The 16,118-nt window shown below is 40.1% G+C and overlaps 1 protein-coding gene across 11 annotated transcripts in view; it reads right to left on the reverse strand.

The window, feature by feature from the left end:
* myt1lb (myelin transcription factor 1-like, b) overlaps positions 1-16,118 on the reverse strand; it is a 131,566-nt gene that overhangs the window by 114,484 nt on the left and 964 nt on the right. For 8 of the 11 annotated variants that reach the window (XM_077537945.1, XM_077537948.1, XM_077537949.1 and 5 more), the window contains exon 1: positions 6,952-7,114. In XM_077537945.1, coding sequence (XP_077394071.1) covers positions 6,952-6,972 — 21 coding nt within the window. In that variant the 5' untranslated portion in view covers positions 6,973-7,114. Of the gene's footprint in view, positions 1-6,454; positions 6,696-6,951; positions 7,115-14,713; positions 14,766-14,996 lie in introns of those variants that run through there. The other 3 variants (XM_077537939.1, XM_077537940.1, XM_077537941.1) reach the window with 3 other exon arrangements.

The following is a 16,118-nucleotide window of genomic DNA, read 5'->3' on the forward strand; positions in this document are numbered from 1 at the left end:
TAGTGCGGAAAAAGTTTTTAAAAATGTCATTCATGGAAGGTGCGCCTTATAATGCGGTGTGCCTTATAGTGTGGAAAATACGGCACAATAGTCTTGTTCTCCTGCCCCCAGAATGCAAATACTACAGTCAGTCCGGTTGACAACATTGCAATAATCTCAATCTCTGAGTCATAATGGCACTCCAACTCCCCTGTCACTAAAAAAAATAAAATAAAATAAATCATAAAATATGTGATTCCTCTCATCACTGCACTAGACGTTATTATGATTCGTGTTATTAAGTTAGTCTTATGTATGCGGACTTTTTGCGTTGTCATGGCAAGCTGTTACGTTGCCGTCGACTGAGCACATATGCTGCTAATCGAAACACAATACGATTCGACGGCCAATCGCAGACAAAGTACACAATATATTTTCTTTCTCAGTTTGCAGTACGCGCGCATGTACAGCTGCTGTGTCTTGTTAATTATCGTTGACATTGCCATCATGAAAGACTGACGATTATTGCCTTGTAACGGCATTTTTGTATTTTGCATTAGATCTTGCACTTGTCCCTGATGTTGCGGTCAGCGAGCGTACAGTAAATTGCGAGCGGCGGCGTGCAGGCGTGCAGGCGAGCGTCGTCCCTGAGGGTGATGGATGCCGGTGGGAGGCTGTTATGCCACAAGGTGAAAGTGTCCATTTATCAGCCCCACTTCCACCACTGTGGCTTTCCCATTACCAGCGCACTTCATGCAGCCTGATTGGTTTTTAATTGGCCTGCCCGCCAGGAGATAGATCATGTTTTCCCCGAGGAGAGTCACGGAGGTGTGTGCGTGTGTGCGTGTGCGCGCGTGGCGGTGGACTCCCATGCGATCTCATCTCAGGAGGGGACACCCACGTCAGGATTCCAGTCTGGCTACCAATGTTAGATACGAATAACAGATGCACGGATATTCCCCAGATTAAGCGGTTATTCTTATTAGGGGTGTTAAAAAAAATCGATTCGGCAATATATCGCGATACGACATCGCGCAATTCTCGAATCGATTCAATATGCGGCTGAATCGATTTTTTATTTATTTATTTTTTTAAAGAGCTCAGAATTGTTCATTCGGTAGTCTTACCGATTCAACGTCTTATCATCATTGCCCTTTTTTTTTTTTGTGTGTGTGTGTGTGTGTGTGTGTGTGTGTGTGTGTGAATCGATTTTTAAACTTCCATTTTTAATGGAAAAATATTCAACAAAACGTCTGACTTCGGGTTAGGATTCACACCTTGAGCATGGAAGAATGTTATATGAACGGAACATTAAGCCTTAATATTTTATTTTAATGCTGTTCAAACATGAAACATTACAACCTCTATAAGACTGAAATTTCAGATAAATAAATAATACATTTTCATATAAATCTTACACTCTACAAGCTTACTGATTAGTATTTTCTAAATTTGAATGAAAAAAAATCGCAACAATCGACTTATAAATTCGTATCGGGATTAATCGGTATCGAATCCAATCGTGACCTGTGAATCGTGATACGAATCGAATCGTCAGGTACGAGGCAATTCACACCCCTAATTCTTATGTTTGCCTCGTATTGGACGTAATTTCACGACTATACCCTAAAATTGTCCAGCGACAGCACATACAGGACTGTGTCAGAAAATTAGAATATTGCGATAAAGTCCATTATTTTCTGTAATGCAATTAAATAAGCAAAAATGCCATACATTCTTGTTTCATTACAAATTAACTGAAATATTGCAAGCCTTTTTTTTTTACTTGGTCTGAAGAAATATTCTAATATTTTGAGATAGGATGTTTGAGGTTTTTTTTTTAAGCTGTCAGCCATAATCAGCAATATTAAAAATAATAAAAGACTTTCAGTTGATATATAATGAATACAGGATGTATGGCATTTTTGCTTCTTTAATTGCCTTACAGAAAATAATGGACTTTATCATAATATTCTAATTTTCTGAGACAGTCCTGTATTACTCCTTCAAAAAGGCCAAACTGCTCGTTTGGAACAGCCACCACACTGTACAATTTGCTGGTGGCAGCATGTCAGAATTTTGATTAACGCTAGTCCGGTCACATCTTATGTAATTGCTATCAAAATAGATTTTTTTTTTTTTTTTTTTTTGAGAAAACCAAAGTATTTTAACTCTTTTACTGCCACACGTTATCAAAACGTTATCATTCACGTCATATTTCATCAGATTTCGTCATCTTTCATTGCAATTTGATCCACGGGCAGCCCATTGAAGAGATACAATGCTGCCATCCGGTGGCCATAGTTAGTGAGTGTTTTTGATTCCACAACCCACTGACCAGGCAGCGCTGCACTTAGATGTTGCAGTGCCTATTGATTAAAAAAAAAAATAAAAATACAAAAAATATGTAGTTGACGTCATTTAACGTTTATGGCGGCATACATTGTGATTTTATTAATCGTGATTAAACGTTTTTGGCAGTCAAAGAGTTAAAAACAAGAGCTGTCTGTTTTTAATTCTGACATTTAAATTTGATGAATTCTAATTGTTACTTAATGTTTCTTCGCAAGGATAGGAGTAAATCGAGTTCACTGACGAATGCGGCTTAATTAATGGCGGCTACATATCAAGCGTTGCAAGGGAGGTTTCGGCGAAGGACAAACGGGAGCGGCCGCATCTCACACCGAGCAGACGTCGGTATCGACGTCGTGTCTGCTTCAGATGGATCAATCCCCGCTCTGCCCTTGCCGAAAGCACGTCATCGAGAAGACTGGAAGAGCGAGTTGATTCCTCAGGTATCGTCTCAAAGTCTCACAACCATTCGCGATCCGTGTCGCAAGACGCCAACTATGCGGACGTGCACAACTTGATAGAGCGATTGTTCACTTAGGCCTACAATTCAAGTGCAAGTAATAATAAGTAATAATAATAATTAGGGATGTTCGATACCACTTTTTTTCAGACCGATACCGATATTCAGACCCTCAGTACTCACCGATACCGATACCAGTAGTACATTTTGACAAATAAAAAAAATAAAATACTAAAAGATATTTTTAAACAAATATATTTCCTTTAATTTTGACAAAAAAAATAAATCAGCACGGTCACTCTTCCAATAGTCTTAACGCTCAAAATAAAACACAAAAATGCTCTTTTAGTTTAATATTCACAATTTTGAAGTATTTCCAAACGGGTGAAGTTTTGGTGAAAAACTGCTGCAAGCTAGCTAGCGCCACTTACAGGCAAGGAGGACTCACTTCACGTCTTCCCCCCTCTGCCATCGCTCGCTTGTATTCGTCTTAACGTCACGAGTACTCGAGTACTTGAAAAAAAGGCTGGTATCGGCCCGATACTGATACCTGGTATCGGTACTCGCCCATCCCGAATAATTAATAACAATAATAATAATAATAATAATAATAATAATAACAATAACAATAACAATAATAATAACAACAACAACAACAACAATAATAATAATAATAAGAATAATAATGTACTTAGCATTAACTTTTTTGCAAACGAAGCAATTTTGATTGGTCTTTTATGGAATCTCATTTGACTGTGCACGAATTTGTTCAGTCGACTTAAAAATAGGCACATTTCAAGAACGACAACTGTCAATTTTAAGGGGAAAATATGCTTAAAAAAAACAACGGTATAAAAATGTTTAATATTGCCAGACTTAATAGTTTTAGGTGTTAAATTAAACCGCTGAATTAAGAAGACCTTGATGCTAATTATATTGAACGGTTCAGTAAGTTCCACATGCAGGCAAGGTGACAGTTTCTCATAGTTACGGTTTCATAAAGTGCACACATGCAAAAATTTTCCGAATACGAGCCGGACAAAATATAAAAGCAACGTTTAGCTAAGCTTGATTTATTAGATAAGGCATTTTTTTTTTTTTGCCGTTTGGTCGCTTCTATTGCTTCTTTTTTTTTTTTTCAGCACAGTCACTGATTGGATAGGTAACAGCCAATCCGAATGATCAGTTTTCACTGATGGCCATTTTGCATATTGAATCTGGCGAAAAGTGCCTGACAACAAAGATACAAAATTCTCTTCATTCTTCACTCGCAAAGCTTCGAAATAGCACTCGGTACTACATACAATTTTGTATTGCTTTTTCGCGTGCAATTCTACTTTGTTTACCTGTAAATTTTTAGCGATACCGTACAAAATACTAATGTAAATGTAACACCGTATCAGTGTTAGCCTAGTTACATAATTCATAGTTCATAATTTTATAGCATTCTATTGTAAATAAATTTCGTGACCATTTTTTTTTTACAGTGCAAGATAATAATAATGATGATGATGATGATGATGATAAGAATAAGATACAGTCCGGGCTCCGGCCTTCCCGGGTGGAGTTTGCATGTTCTCCCCGTGCCCGCGTGGGTTTTCTCCGGGTACTCCAGTCTCCTCCCACATTCCAAAACATGCACGGCCGGTTAATTGGGTGCTCCAAATTGTCCCGAAATGTGCTTGTAAGTGTGATTGGTTGTTCGTCTCTGTGTGCCCTGCGATTGGCTGGCAACCAGTTCAGAGTGGACCCCGCCTACTGGCCGAAGCCAGCTGGGATAGGCTCCAGCACCCCCGCCCGCAACTCTTGTGTGGAATCAGTGGTTATGAAAAATGATAGATAATAATAATAATAATGACACAGAGCGCTTTCAGTCATCCTTCAGTTTGTTTTGAAAATGTAAATTTTGATTGGTCCAATTAACCGTAGAAGTAAACATTTGACGGCCATTTACAAGTATCGCGATAACTCCTTTAATACATTCCTCTTCTTCGCATGTCCATCAACGTGATTTACAAAAACAGAATCAAATATGCAATTAGCTATCAACTTGAAAAATAATATACTGTTTTTTGTTTTTTTTTTAACAAATATTGGTCACAATTTGCGCATATAAGCATATCTCGAGTTCTATTTTGCGTGACTTAGGAAGACAACGATAAATACGAACCACATAGAAGTTATGAATGGGAAGATGCTATTTAAAAACTTTATGCAAAACTAATATCTGTCAGCATGAATTCTATACTCTTGAACACCACACAAACAATAAAAACAAACAAAAAATAATAATGCTCAGTTGACATGTTGAACACTGACAAATTTTGCCGATTTTCAATGACCCAAACACGTGGTGTTGTTTTTTTTAAAGCAAATATGATATTAATATTGACGTGAATCAGCAACAAATGAACTCACATGACATCTATAGCAACAACCTGCTGCCGTTTGCATGCAGGGGATCCCCGAGAGGCTTTTTTTTTTTTTTGCAATTCATTAGGCTGCAGTGGAAGAAGGGAGTGGACTCACTTTTTTTTTTTTTTTTTTTACCTTGGATATGTTTGATTTGAAGGAAAGTGCGGACTGTTAATGCAGCTGTGACCAGATGTTGGTGAGTGGTCTGAGTGTGGAAACAGCGGGCCGGGGGGTGACTGGGGGGTGACTGGGGGTCCCCCCTTTGTAATGTTGCTCCCAGTACACGCGTGATTTGCTCTCTCTAATTGAATGACAGCGGCCTGCATGATGTCTTTCCCTTTCCCCGTCGGCCGCAAAGCAGATCAGGCAATGTGGCTGGCGGCGCTGCACAAGCACGACAACAACACTTCTGCTCTTAACAGGCAAACGCATCCCCAGAGGAAGGAAGACCCCCGAGGAACATGCACTCACTTTATGCCAAGTCAGCTGTCCCCACATGGCGACTGTGCCAAGTGAAAGGAAAATTGGACAGAATTGCACAATATTCGTTGTTTTGCATTCAATTCATTGGCTGAAGGAATTGAAGTTGATATTGTGGAATTATTGACAGGTTTATTAACGACTCAAATTTTATGTGCGCAACAATTGCGGGCGAGGAAACATAAGCAGCTCACTTAAGTGCATCTTAACAGAATACAACATGTTGCAGCACGTTTTGTTGTTCTGCCACGTGACACACATAACTGTCAAATCTGTGTTGCTTTCATTCTCCTCTTCTATATGTTGGTTTTCCTGGTAAATAACTTGAGTTTTGTCTGCTGGCACTTAAATCTCCGTCCAGCCTATCAAACGATGTCCTGGCAGCATCTCAGAACTCTCACATGACACCAAACAGAACCGAACAGAACGAATTTGAGCAAGGCACCAAAATCCGCCCAATTCTAAAGAGTGCAAATAACATCCAAACGTGTGCAAACATTCGCATGGAGTTCCTCACTCATCCCCGATACAAATGCAAAACTTCCAAAACAAACTTTGAAATTCTTGCCTTTGTATTCATCAAATCATGTTCAAGTCAAGACAGCGAGGAAACGTTTGATCATAACAACTAACCAGCAAACAACACACAACAGCGCAACCAAAAACACAACAACTACCTTAGCCATGTGTTGCTTTCCCTCAGAATGTAAATCTTACTCAAATCTTGACGCGATGACGGCACGATCGGGTGCAATTCAAGTCACCTACCGGCTGCAGTCTTCTCCTTCAACTTTGCTTCCTCTTCTTTCTCACAACCTTCCTTTTACTTCTCCCCCAAATTCATTTCACGCGCCCGCTGCAAACTTCTGCTCCCGCATTGCATGCAAACTCATTTGTCTTTTTTTTTCTTTTTTCACGACTTGAGAGATGAGTTGGAATGTGAGGATGCAGGCAGGATGACAGAGTGGAGATAATGGTTGGAAAGGCGGGCGACCAACGGGCCCGGAGCCTAATGGGGGGAGAGAGAGAGAGAGAAAAAAAAAAAAAAAAAGTCAGGGGATCAGGACACACCAATGAGGCGCAGCTTGGAGAGAGAGAGAAAGAGTGAGAGAGTGTCGGGAGGCGGGCAAGGGAAGCGGGGATGGAGAGAGCGCAGTTGGGAGGAGACGCGCGTCAAAGCAGACTGAGGAAAGCTTTGCGTGCAGTCGATGTGCACAGGGCGGTGGAAGGGAAGCAAAGCAAAGCAAAGCAAAGCACGGACTTACCCCGGCTCCTGTTCGCTGCATCCTTTTCCATCCACTTGCCTTGGTAGACTCCCACCAACACAAACACAAACACAAACACAAACACAAAAACAAAAACACCCTCCCCGACGATAGAGGCGCACGCACGCCGCGCTGCCGCCACCGAGACTGAGCAATAGCTGAAAACAACAAAGGGAAGGATTGCCAAAGCCGCCTGGTATACCCTCAAGCAATTCTGCCTGTGCTGTGCATGCGTGTGGTTGTGCGCGTGCGTCTATGCATGTGTGTGCGTGTGTTTTCTCGGAGGAGGAGGAGGGATGTGAGTTGAAACCCCAAATGCTCCCTCTCTCCCTCCTGGTTCTCTACACTGTGCAATGTATGTCCTCCAACACTCGGTATGTTCTCCCTCCCTCCCTCTCTTCCTCTCTTCCTTCCATCCCTTCATTCGCTCTGCCTGCTAATGTGCCCTCCCTTCCCCTTCCTCCCTCTTATACATATATTTAGGGCTGCAGACTGTCTGCTCTTCCCACGGGCCCGAGGAAGCGATGGAGGGAGGGCGAGAGCGGCAGACAATGCGAAATATGTGCAGTGCATTTAATCCAGAGACACATTTTGGTGTGTGCTGAAAGGAGGCTCTCGCACACCATTATTATTATGATTATTATGATTATTATACAGTATTTGTGGCAGCAAGAGATGCAGGATGTGCACAAACAACCAGCTTGCTTAGTAAAAGCCTTCTTCTTCCCCAAGGTGAAACGATATCGGAAGAGGCTGCAGTTCAGCTCGGTTTCCGAACGATGCGAACGAACCTCAAACAACACTCGGATCGTGCCGTTCGCAATTTCCTGCCGCAAATCTACGATTGTGCAAAACGTCAAATTGATGTCGCGCGTTACTGACCTCTGCATGTGGGTTCTATTTTTTAAGGGTGTGCTCAAAAAAATCGATGCGGCAATATATCGTTGCGGGCCTCGTTACAATAAATGTATCGATACGCGGACGTCAGAATCGATATTGCTCGTTAACTTTAAATGGGCAGTTAACGTTTGCCATTGCAGCTTGCATTGGACCTAAAAAATAAAAAAAAAACAGCAGCATCTTTGAAGTTAATTGCCTTCAATTAATGCAAAAATAGCTCACCAGTGATTGGACACTGCGTCTTGCTAAGAAAAATGAAAGCAGAGGAAGAATATCAACATTTATTTACTTATAAACTTAACATGGCACGCGTCTCATGTGGGATACATATTTATCGCAATACGTATCATATCGTGGCCCCTGTATCGTGATACGTGTCGTATCGTGAGGTTGGCGGCAATACCCAGCGCTACTATTTTTGGTAGGGATTAGCGGTGTTAAAAAAAAAAAAAAAAAAAAAAAGTGAGAATTGCAGATTACGGCCTGATGGAGCCAACAGCACCACATCGTCTGCAAAGAGCAGAGATGCAACGCTGAGGCCACCAAACCAAACCGGACTCCCTCAACGCCTCGGCTGACACAATCTCGGTTTTCCAACATGATCCGTTCCAGAAGGCTGTTCTAAAAGCGCTTTCTTCGAAATCCAAAACAATTTTGCCCATTACAATTAACGTAAATAAGTTTAATCCGTTCCAAGTCTAAAAAAATGTGTCCATGTTATTATTATTATTATTTTACACCATAAACTGCACTGTATACTGTTTACCATAAATAGAAAAGGGGTAGAAATAGACACTGTTGTATTTAGATATCCTATCTAAAATGATGAAAAAAACAAAACAAAATGCAAACATTTCTTTTCGAAATTCAATAGTTCTGCGCACGACTTTCCTCTTTTCTTCACCAGCTTTACCACTTGCACTTGCTTTCTTTGGCTAATACACGATGCAAAATTTAAAAAAAAAAATACAAAATGATTTGCGTATATAACAATGAACAGGTCTGCTCCAAACGAACTTTGAACACGAATGTGCTACGGAACATAAAATTCTCGAATTTTCTGGTTGGAAAACGATTTGGTTGAGAACAGAAGCGTTCGAAAACCGAAGTTTGACTGCAGTAGCTTTAATATCAAAATGAGATGACAAGTTTGGTTCATTTCTAAAGTGGACAAGAAGTGCTCATTCATTCCGGCAAATGCAGCAGATGCTGCTTTGAGGGGAATTTTACAGTATGTAGGCTCATACTTTTTGAAATGTGGATTAAAATAACCATTTCAAATTAAAAAAATTGCTTTTATTAAAAATGTAGCATAACATTCAATGGCACAAGTCTACATTCTGCATCATATATTTATCGCACATTCTTTGGATCATCCTCAAATTTTTATTTTTTTTTGTTTTTTTGTGGTGATCACAACAAAAACAAACAGCTATTTGCAACAATGCTGCCAGGCTGTTGAGGAAGACATGATAACTACTCTGGTGGGTTGGGACGCAGACGCCCTCTCGGCATCCGATGCTGTATTAGTCAATTCCACTTCTTATTTGGCTCAGTTAATGCCAATTCAGCACAATTAATTCATTGTTAAACCAATCAACAAAAGTGGAGCCATGTCTGTGAATTAAAAATTGGATTATTACATACTCAATGGACACTTCATTAGGTACACTTGCTCACCGGACAGTCTAATAAGATCCATCTAATCGTTCGCCTAAATTGGTAATTAAATGCTGTATGGCATAATGTCCAATTTAGTGCCAATCAAATGTATTTATAAAGCATGTTTCAAAAAATAGCATTGTTCAAGAAAGTAAAAAGTAAATCAATAAATAGGTAAAATATTACTGTATTAAAAAAAAAAAAAAAAAAAAAAAAAGGAGGTTAAAATGCAGAGATGCCAATACAGGTGAAAAGTGTTCTTGCAGCAAGCAAGCAACACAAGTCGAGTAACAGAGAAATTGAGGGAAGACTGGCGAACACCAACACACAATAAAGAGGTCTATTGCAAAACAGCTTTTGATAAAATCATACTCCGGAAAAATAAAAATGCCTTTTAACGACATAATAATAGATCTATTCATTTTTAAATCACTGTCAATTTTTACTCCAGACGAGTTCTACTGTTTGAAAGAGGGAACACGGGTTGAAAGAGACACGGGAGCACCACGAGGTTCAAACATCATGAATTCAGTTTTCCCGGCATTAAAAAGGCAATAAATAAAAAAGTTCAGATGCAACCATGCTGTCCTTCAGGCACTCTGACAAGTCGTGATAAGAATTTTTGCTTTCTCAAGAGCTGGTTGTTGAGGTTCAACTCCTTAAAACTAGTTTTATTTTCCTTTTTTTTTTTTTAAGTAAGCCTCAATTAACTTTTTACCATTTTATGCGAAAAATTTAATAATGTACTAAATAAAATAAGACATCAAATGTTTATTATTTATATTGTTTTATTAATTTGCGTACCATGCTACCAAAAAAAACCCCTTGTAAAGTACAAACATCAAATGTGCTGTGTGTATGTAACCTCCCACTTCCCCCTTCTGCTTAGGGCAGACACACAGATGTCGCCACAAATCTTGACCAATCACATGTGACGTTATCAGAAAAAAAAAAAAAAAGGCTGCCAATCAGGACTTGGCTCCGATGGTCCACTTTAGCGAGGGTCAAAGATCTGGATCGTTGAAAGCCGACTGACATATCAAGACTGACGATGGTTCTACACAATTAGGAACTTTTGGTTATCAATGCCGGGTAGAATTTAGTGTTGTCTGCATAAAAATGAAACCCTAACACACGTAGCAAGCTATGTGCTGAAATGAAAATTTGAAAATGTTTTTGTTTTTTTAACTGTAACTGAGACAACTTTTTGCCTCTTTCACAAATATACCACTTTTTGCGCAGTTTTCACGCATGTATTGTGCAGACTGTTGCCAGTGTACAGAAAACGAAGGACGAGATCGCTGCGGGCGGGACGACGACGACGACGACGGGAAAGCGATGTTGTTGAGGTTAGAGATGTGGCTGCTGCAGAGTAAAAAAGCAAGTTGCAGGAGAGGAGGAGGAGGAGGAGAAAGAGTGCACCGTGGGACTCGAGACGATAGCGTGGGAGAAGGTGAAGACTTGTTGTTCGGTGGGACTGAGGGAGACGAGCAGCTGGGAGAAAGAGGAGAGCAGGAAGAGTGAAACCTGAAGGGAGGAGAGAAGCTGCAATTCGCTGGCGCATTGGGAGCAAGACAGGAGAAATAACAAGCTTGAACCTTACATTATGGTTTGCTTCCATTAGTGTGTGCGTGTGTATGTTATGGAACGAAACGACAAATGTGACATGAAACAACGGTGACTTCCCTGGTCCTGCCAAAACCTCATTTGTGAAATATGGGTCACTGTGACTCATTGTACTGTGGCCGGTCACATTTATTAGACCAGCTCGTCGTCTCAGAGACATTCCAATATCATGATGTGCTTGAACGCTGACTCACGACATTGCAGTCAACTCTCAAAAGTTTGATCGTGAATTAACAGGAATGAAGAATGAACATTTTTGACCCAAAATGATACGACTCGCTGGACTTTTAAATCACTATAATGTACAATATGATGTTTGTGGTAAAACTGTTAATCTATAATTGAATAATTACAATAATGAATATACAAAGTATTAGCATGTATTAGCATTCAGAATATTATTTGGGTTAAATGGCTTTTGTACATACTGGTGCAAATAAATAAATAAATAAATAAATAAATAAATAAATAAATGGCAATTACTAATGCTGTTAATTAGGGGTGTGCCAAAAAAAAAAAAAAAAAATCGACTCATAAAAGAATCGAGATTCTCATTTATGCATCGAATCGAAATTAATATCCAAAAATCGATTTTATTTCAATTAGAAATGAAGAAGAAGGTGAAAAGGCAGTTGTAGCCCACATGCTGTTTTTGTGGAAAAAGGCACTTACAATACAAAAAGAATAAATGTTTCAAAACAAAAAAAAACCCAAAAAAACTAATGTCTCTCTTTGTCATTTTGTCTTGCAAGGCAGACTGAAGTACATCATGACAATGTTGTGCATATCTGTAAATTGAAGCAGAAATCATTTGTCAATCAAACAATTTTGAATCGAAAATCATTTGAATCGAGAATCGAAAATCGATTCTGAATCGAACCGCAGACCCAAAAATCGTAATCGAATCGAATCGTGAGACAGTGAAAGATTCACAGCCCTCCTGCTAATTTACAAAATCGCACCATACACCAACACTGGTAATTAAATGTGTTAATTAAGCAATGTAGCTCGAGTAAACTATTTAAAATACATTTTGCACCAATAGTCACACATTTAATAGTTGATGGAAGTTTTTTGGGGGAGTACTAAACTCATTTTCTGGAATATTCTGACAGAGTGGAGAAGCACATAATTATAGAAGCCAATGCACAGTGTCTACCAACTCCAAAATGTCAAACAAAGTTACCAACTAGCCTCTAGTAACTGAAAATAGGAGTGTACAAGAGACTCACTGTGTGGGTTGAAACGAGAATCCAGAGGAAAATGTTGCAGCAACACCACCCACTTAACGATATCTCGATTGACAATCAAGAGCCTTAACCCCAAAGCCACAAGTCTGAAATAGTACACGGACTGACCCTTTGGGGGCGCCACGGTGCCACGGGGAAGGAAAAGAAAAAGTAGAAGAAGTTGGACGACCTCTCATCTACATTATGATGGCAATTGCTCCAACAATTTCCTTCTCGATCCGATACGGAGTATAATTCAAGCTATGACTGCCGATCCCCTTTTTGATATCGAGGTAGCATTGAAAGTTTTAAACGTTAACTGAATAACATTTTTTGCCCATGTGAGCTAATCTCATTACAATAATTACATAGAGGCTGTATATAATCGTCCAGCTGTCCATTATCGATAGCGTTGGAACTGGAACCAACTCCATGTGACAAGCAAAAGGCAAGACAACACCCTGGACTGGTTGGCAGTCCATCAAAGGGTCGAACAACCACTCACAACCCCACGACTGAGTGGGAATGGAACTTATAGTGCCTCGGTGGAAGCCAGGCGAGTGAGCCACTGCGCTGTCAGTGACTGCATTCATATTTAATGTGCTTTATTTCTCCTTGGCATACATATATATATTATTTTCAAAATATATACAGTATTTTTATGCACAGCACTGAGGAAGTCAAACTGGTAAACTCGCGCTGCACGCAGCCATAAAAAGTGGTACCCGCACGCAAACGTGCTTATGCAAATTCAGAAGCATCCAAATGAGAACAAAGGCATGGCATGAGTATAAACAAGAGGGCATGCATAAACATCACATGTCGATGGATTATGCAGGCACACGCGCATACCCAAGACACTCAAACACCACATGATCCCGTACACCTCATTCCTAAAAGTAAAACCTTGCATCATTTCACACGCCCCTCTCTCTCTTTTTACCCCCCCCCCCCAAAAAAAAAAAATCCCTGGCATATGACCTTCTGTGGGACAGATAAAGAATGTGCTTATCAGTCATGCAAATGAGGCTGAATTCATTTTCCACAACAGATGGCCCCATAGATAATGATGATGGAGGAGAGAAAATTAAATGTCTCTCGCTCTGTGACCATGGCAACGGCGCCTCTGCGGCGTAATATCAATAATAAGTGTGCCGCATAATAAGGTTGTCAGTCCTGTGAATCAAACCCTTCCGTGATGGGACGGGGGCAAGTGGGGCGACGTCGCGCTGAAACTTTCGGCGACTCTTGTCAAGCACTTCCAAAGGGTTGAGAGGTTGTGCACATTTTGCTGGATTGTTCACGCAACCCGTGTGGGTTAACTTTACTCTGCGTTGTGTTGTGTTTTCAACAAATGGAGTCGGGTTGGTCTCACTGAAACATTTATTTTCCACAGCGGCCTGTGTGCGTGAAAAGGACGATGAGCACGGATTACACTTGGGTCCGTGTACTTTTCGGCCACTCGTTTTTTGTTTTGATGTATATGAACAAATAAATACATTTTGTTGAATTAAAAATGAAAAAAGGGAAATGGGCCTTTATCCGATGTTCTATTATGTGTTTATTTAGCACCAATCGGGAAATGAAATGTGTCCGTAAACGGTTTTTCGCAAGGTGGTTTCTCCTTGACCCGGAAGCCGTTCATCTTCTGCGGCGCGTCACAAGCTGCTGCTGCTGCAGTAGCAGCTTGCTGCCCCCTAGTGTCTATTTCGAGGTCCCTGTTGGCGCCTATTCTTCGGGACTTCCAAACATGGCTTTAGATGGCTATCACAACTTGATAGTGGAAATGAAAAATAACGGCATGACGTCTAGTGAAATCGCTACACATCTGTGTAGCCAATTTGGCCCTATAAGAGGACTTTCGGGGAGAAATGTCCAAAGGTGGCTCTCAGATCATTGTCTGTCAGAGGCCTCGAAATAGACACTAGGGGGCAGCAAGCTTCCACTGCAGCAGCAGCAGTGACGTGCCGCAAAAGATGAACGGCTTCCGGTCAAGGAGAAACCAGCTTGCGAAAAACGGTTTATGGCCACATTTCATTTCCCGATTTGTGCTAAATAAACACATAATAGAACATCGGATAAGGCTCGTTTCCCGCTTTTCATTTTCATTTCAACAAAAACGGGAGACGACTCGTTTCCCGTTATTTGTTCATATACATCAAAACAAAACAAAACGGAAATCGGTTTGTTTCCCGTTTTCAGTGTCCTACGAATGGCCGAAAAGTACACGGACCCACTTGGGCCGTCCTCGCAAACTCTCCTCGGCCACATCCGGAGCAAGAGTCGTCAAGAAACACACAAAAAAAAAAAAAAAAAAAAAAATGCACAAAGAATTGACGTCATACCTGTGTGCGTGAAAAGTGCACGGTGAACACCTGGACGTCCTCGCAAGCTCTCCTAAAAGTCAAAAGTGGATCTCAGTAAAAGACGCCATTCGTTAGCAACATTAGCTTCATGGATCACGGATCAAAAGTGTCGCATAGCGAACACAACAACAGCTAGTAAGCACGCAAAACATCCTTAGCAACTCACCCAATAACATAATGCAACCCAATTCATATAACACTTAAGTTTTTTTATTACATTCATCGTCGCGACCATCAAGAGAGAGCGAAGTGTGTGTCTTACCTCGGCCACATCCGGAGCGAGAGTGACGTCATCGCGCAACCGTCATCCACAGTGCGTACGCTCGCTCATGTTCTCTCATGCGCCGGTAATTAAATCAAAAGAAAAAACAATATTTTATCACAATTATGATGAGTGTTTTTTTGGTGAAATTAACACAACACTGTAACCTGTTACATTCAGCAATTCAAATGTTTACACATTCGGGTTGCCGTCTTGATAAGTGCATAAAAGTGCTCGTCAGGCTGTTTTCCTTTTAGGAGTAAATCTTTAGTGCAGCACGGGGTGACATTTTGTCTCCGGTCTGCTTTTCGTGTCATGACAGCAACAGTAATTTACTAATCCAAGGGAAATCCAAGAAACATTTGGTCAATATGTGAAAAAGCTGACTAAACAAACTCAAGGAAGAAATCCCAAGATCAAGCAAAAAGCTAAAAAGGACTCAAAAGAAAAACTGGATGATACAAGTAACTGAGAAAACAATTGGAAAAGAAGTGTTGTATTAAAAAAAAAAAAAAAGTCAACGTGGACTGTGATGACATCCTGATAAATAATCTTTTTTGACCATTTTCAGATTTTTTTTTCTTTTGTGTCAAAGCACCCTCTGACCTCTGTTCACCAGGGTTATTATAATTGTGACATTTCCATTTTAGTTAATTTTTTATTTGGTTTTGAGTTGTTGTTTTAATTTAGTGAGCTTCAATTAGTTTTTAGGGCGTTTTTTTTTTAGTTATTTTAAGAAATGCTTATTTTTAGTTAGTTTCAGTATTAGTTTTCGTTTAAAAAATGTTTTACTTGTGTGCAATATTTAATAAACAACACTGTGAAATGAAAAAACAAAGCACAAACACAAAAGCTCAGAACTGAGGCATGTCCTAAACGGTACCACCATTCCAGTAGTGGGCTACAAAAGAATGCAATTTAAAAGATTTTAATTTCTGTGTATTCTTTTGTCAAGACTAAAACTTGTCTCATTTCAGGACAAAAATAATGACATTTAGTTTTTTGTTTTTTTTTATTGCTGTCAAACAGCAATGTGGGTCAAATGCGACCCTGGACACTCGGGCAGTATGTAAGTGTTCATCAAACTAATAAATCTTAAGTCAGATTGTGTTTTTTAGTGTG

This window comes from Festucalex cinctus, chromosome 12, assembly GCF_051991245.1.
Source record: "Festucalex cinctus isolate MCC-2025b chromosome 12, RoL_Fcin_1.0, whole genome shotgun sequence".
Lineage (NCBI taxonomy): Eukaryota > Metazoa > Chordata > Actinopteri > Syngnathiformes > Syngnathidae > Festucalex > Festucalex cinctus.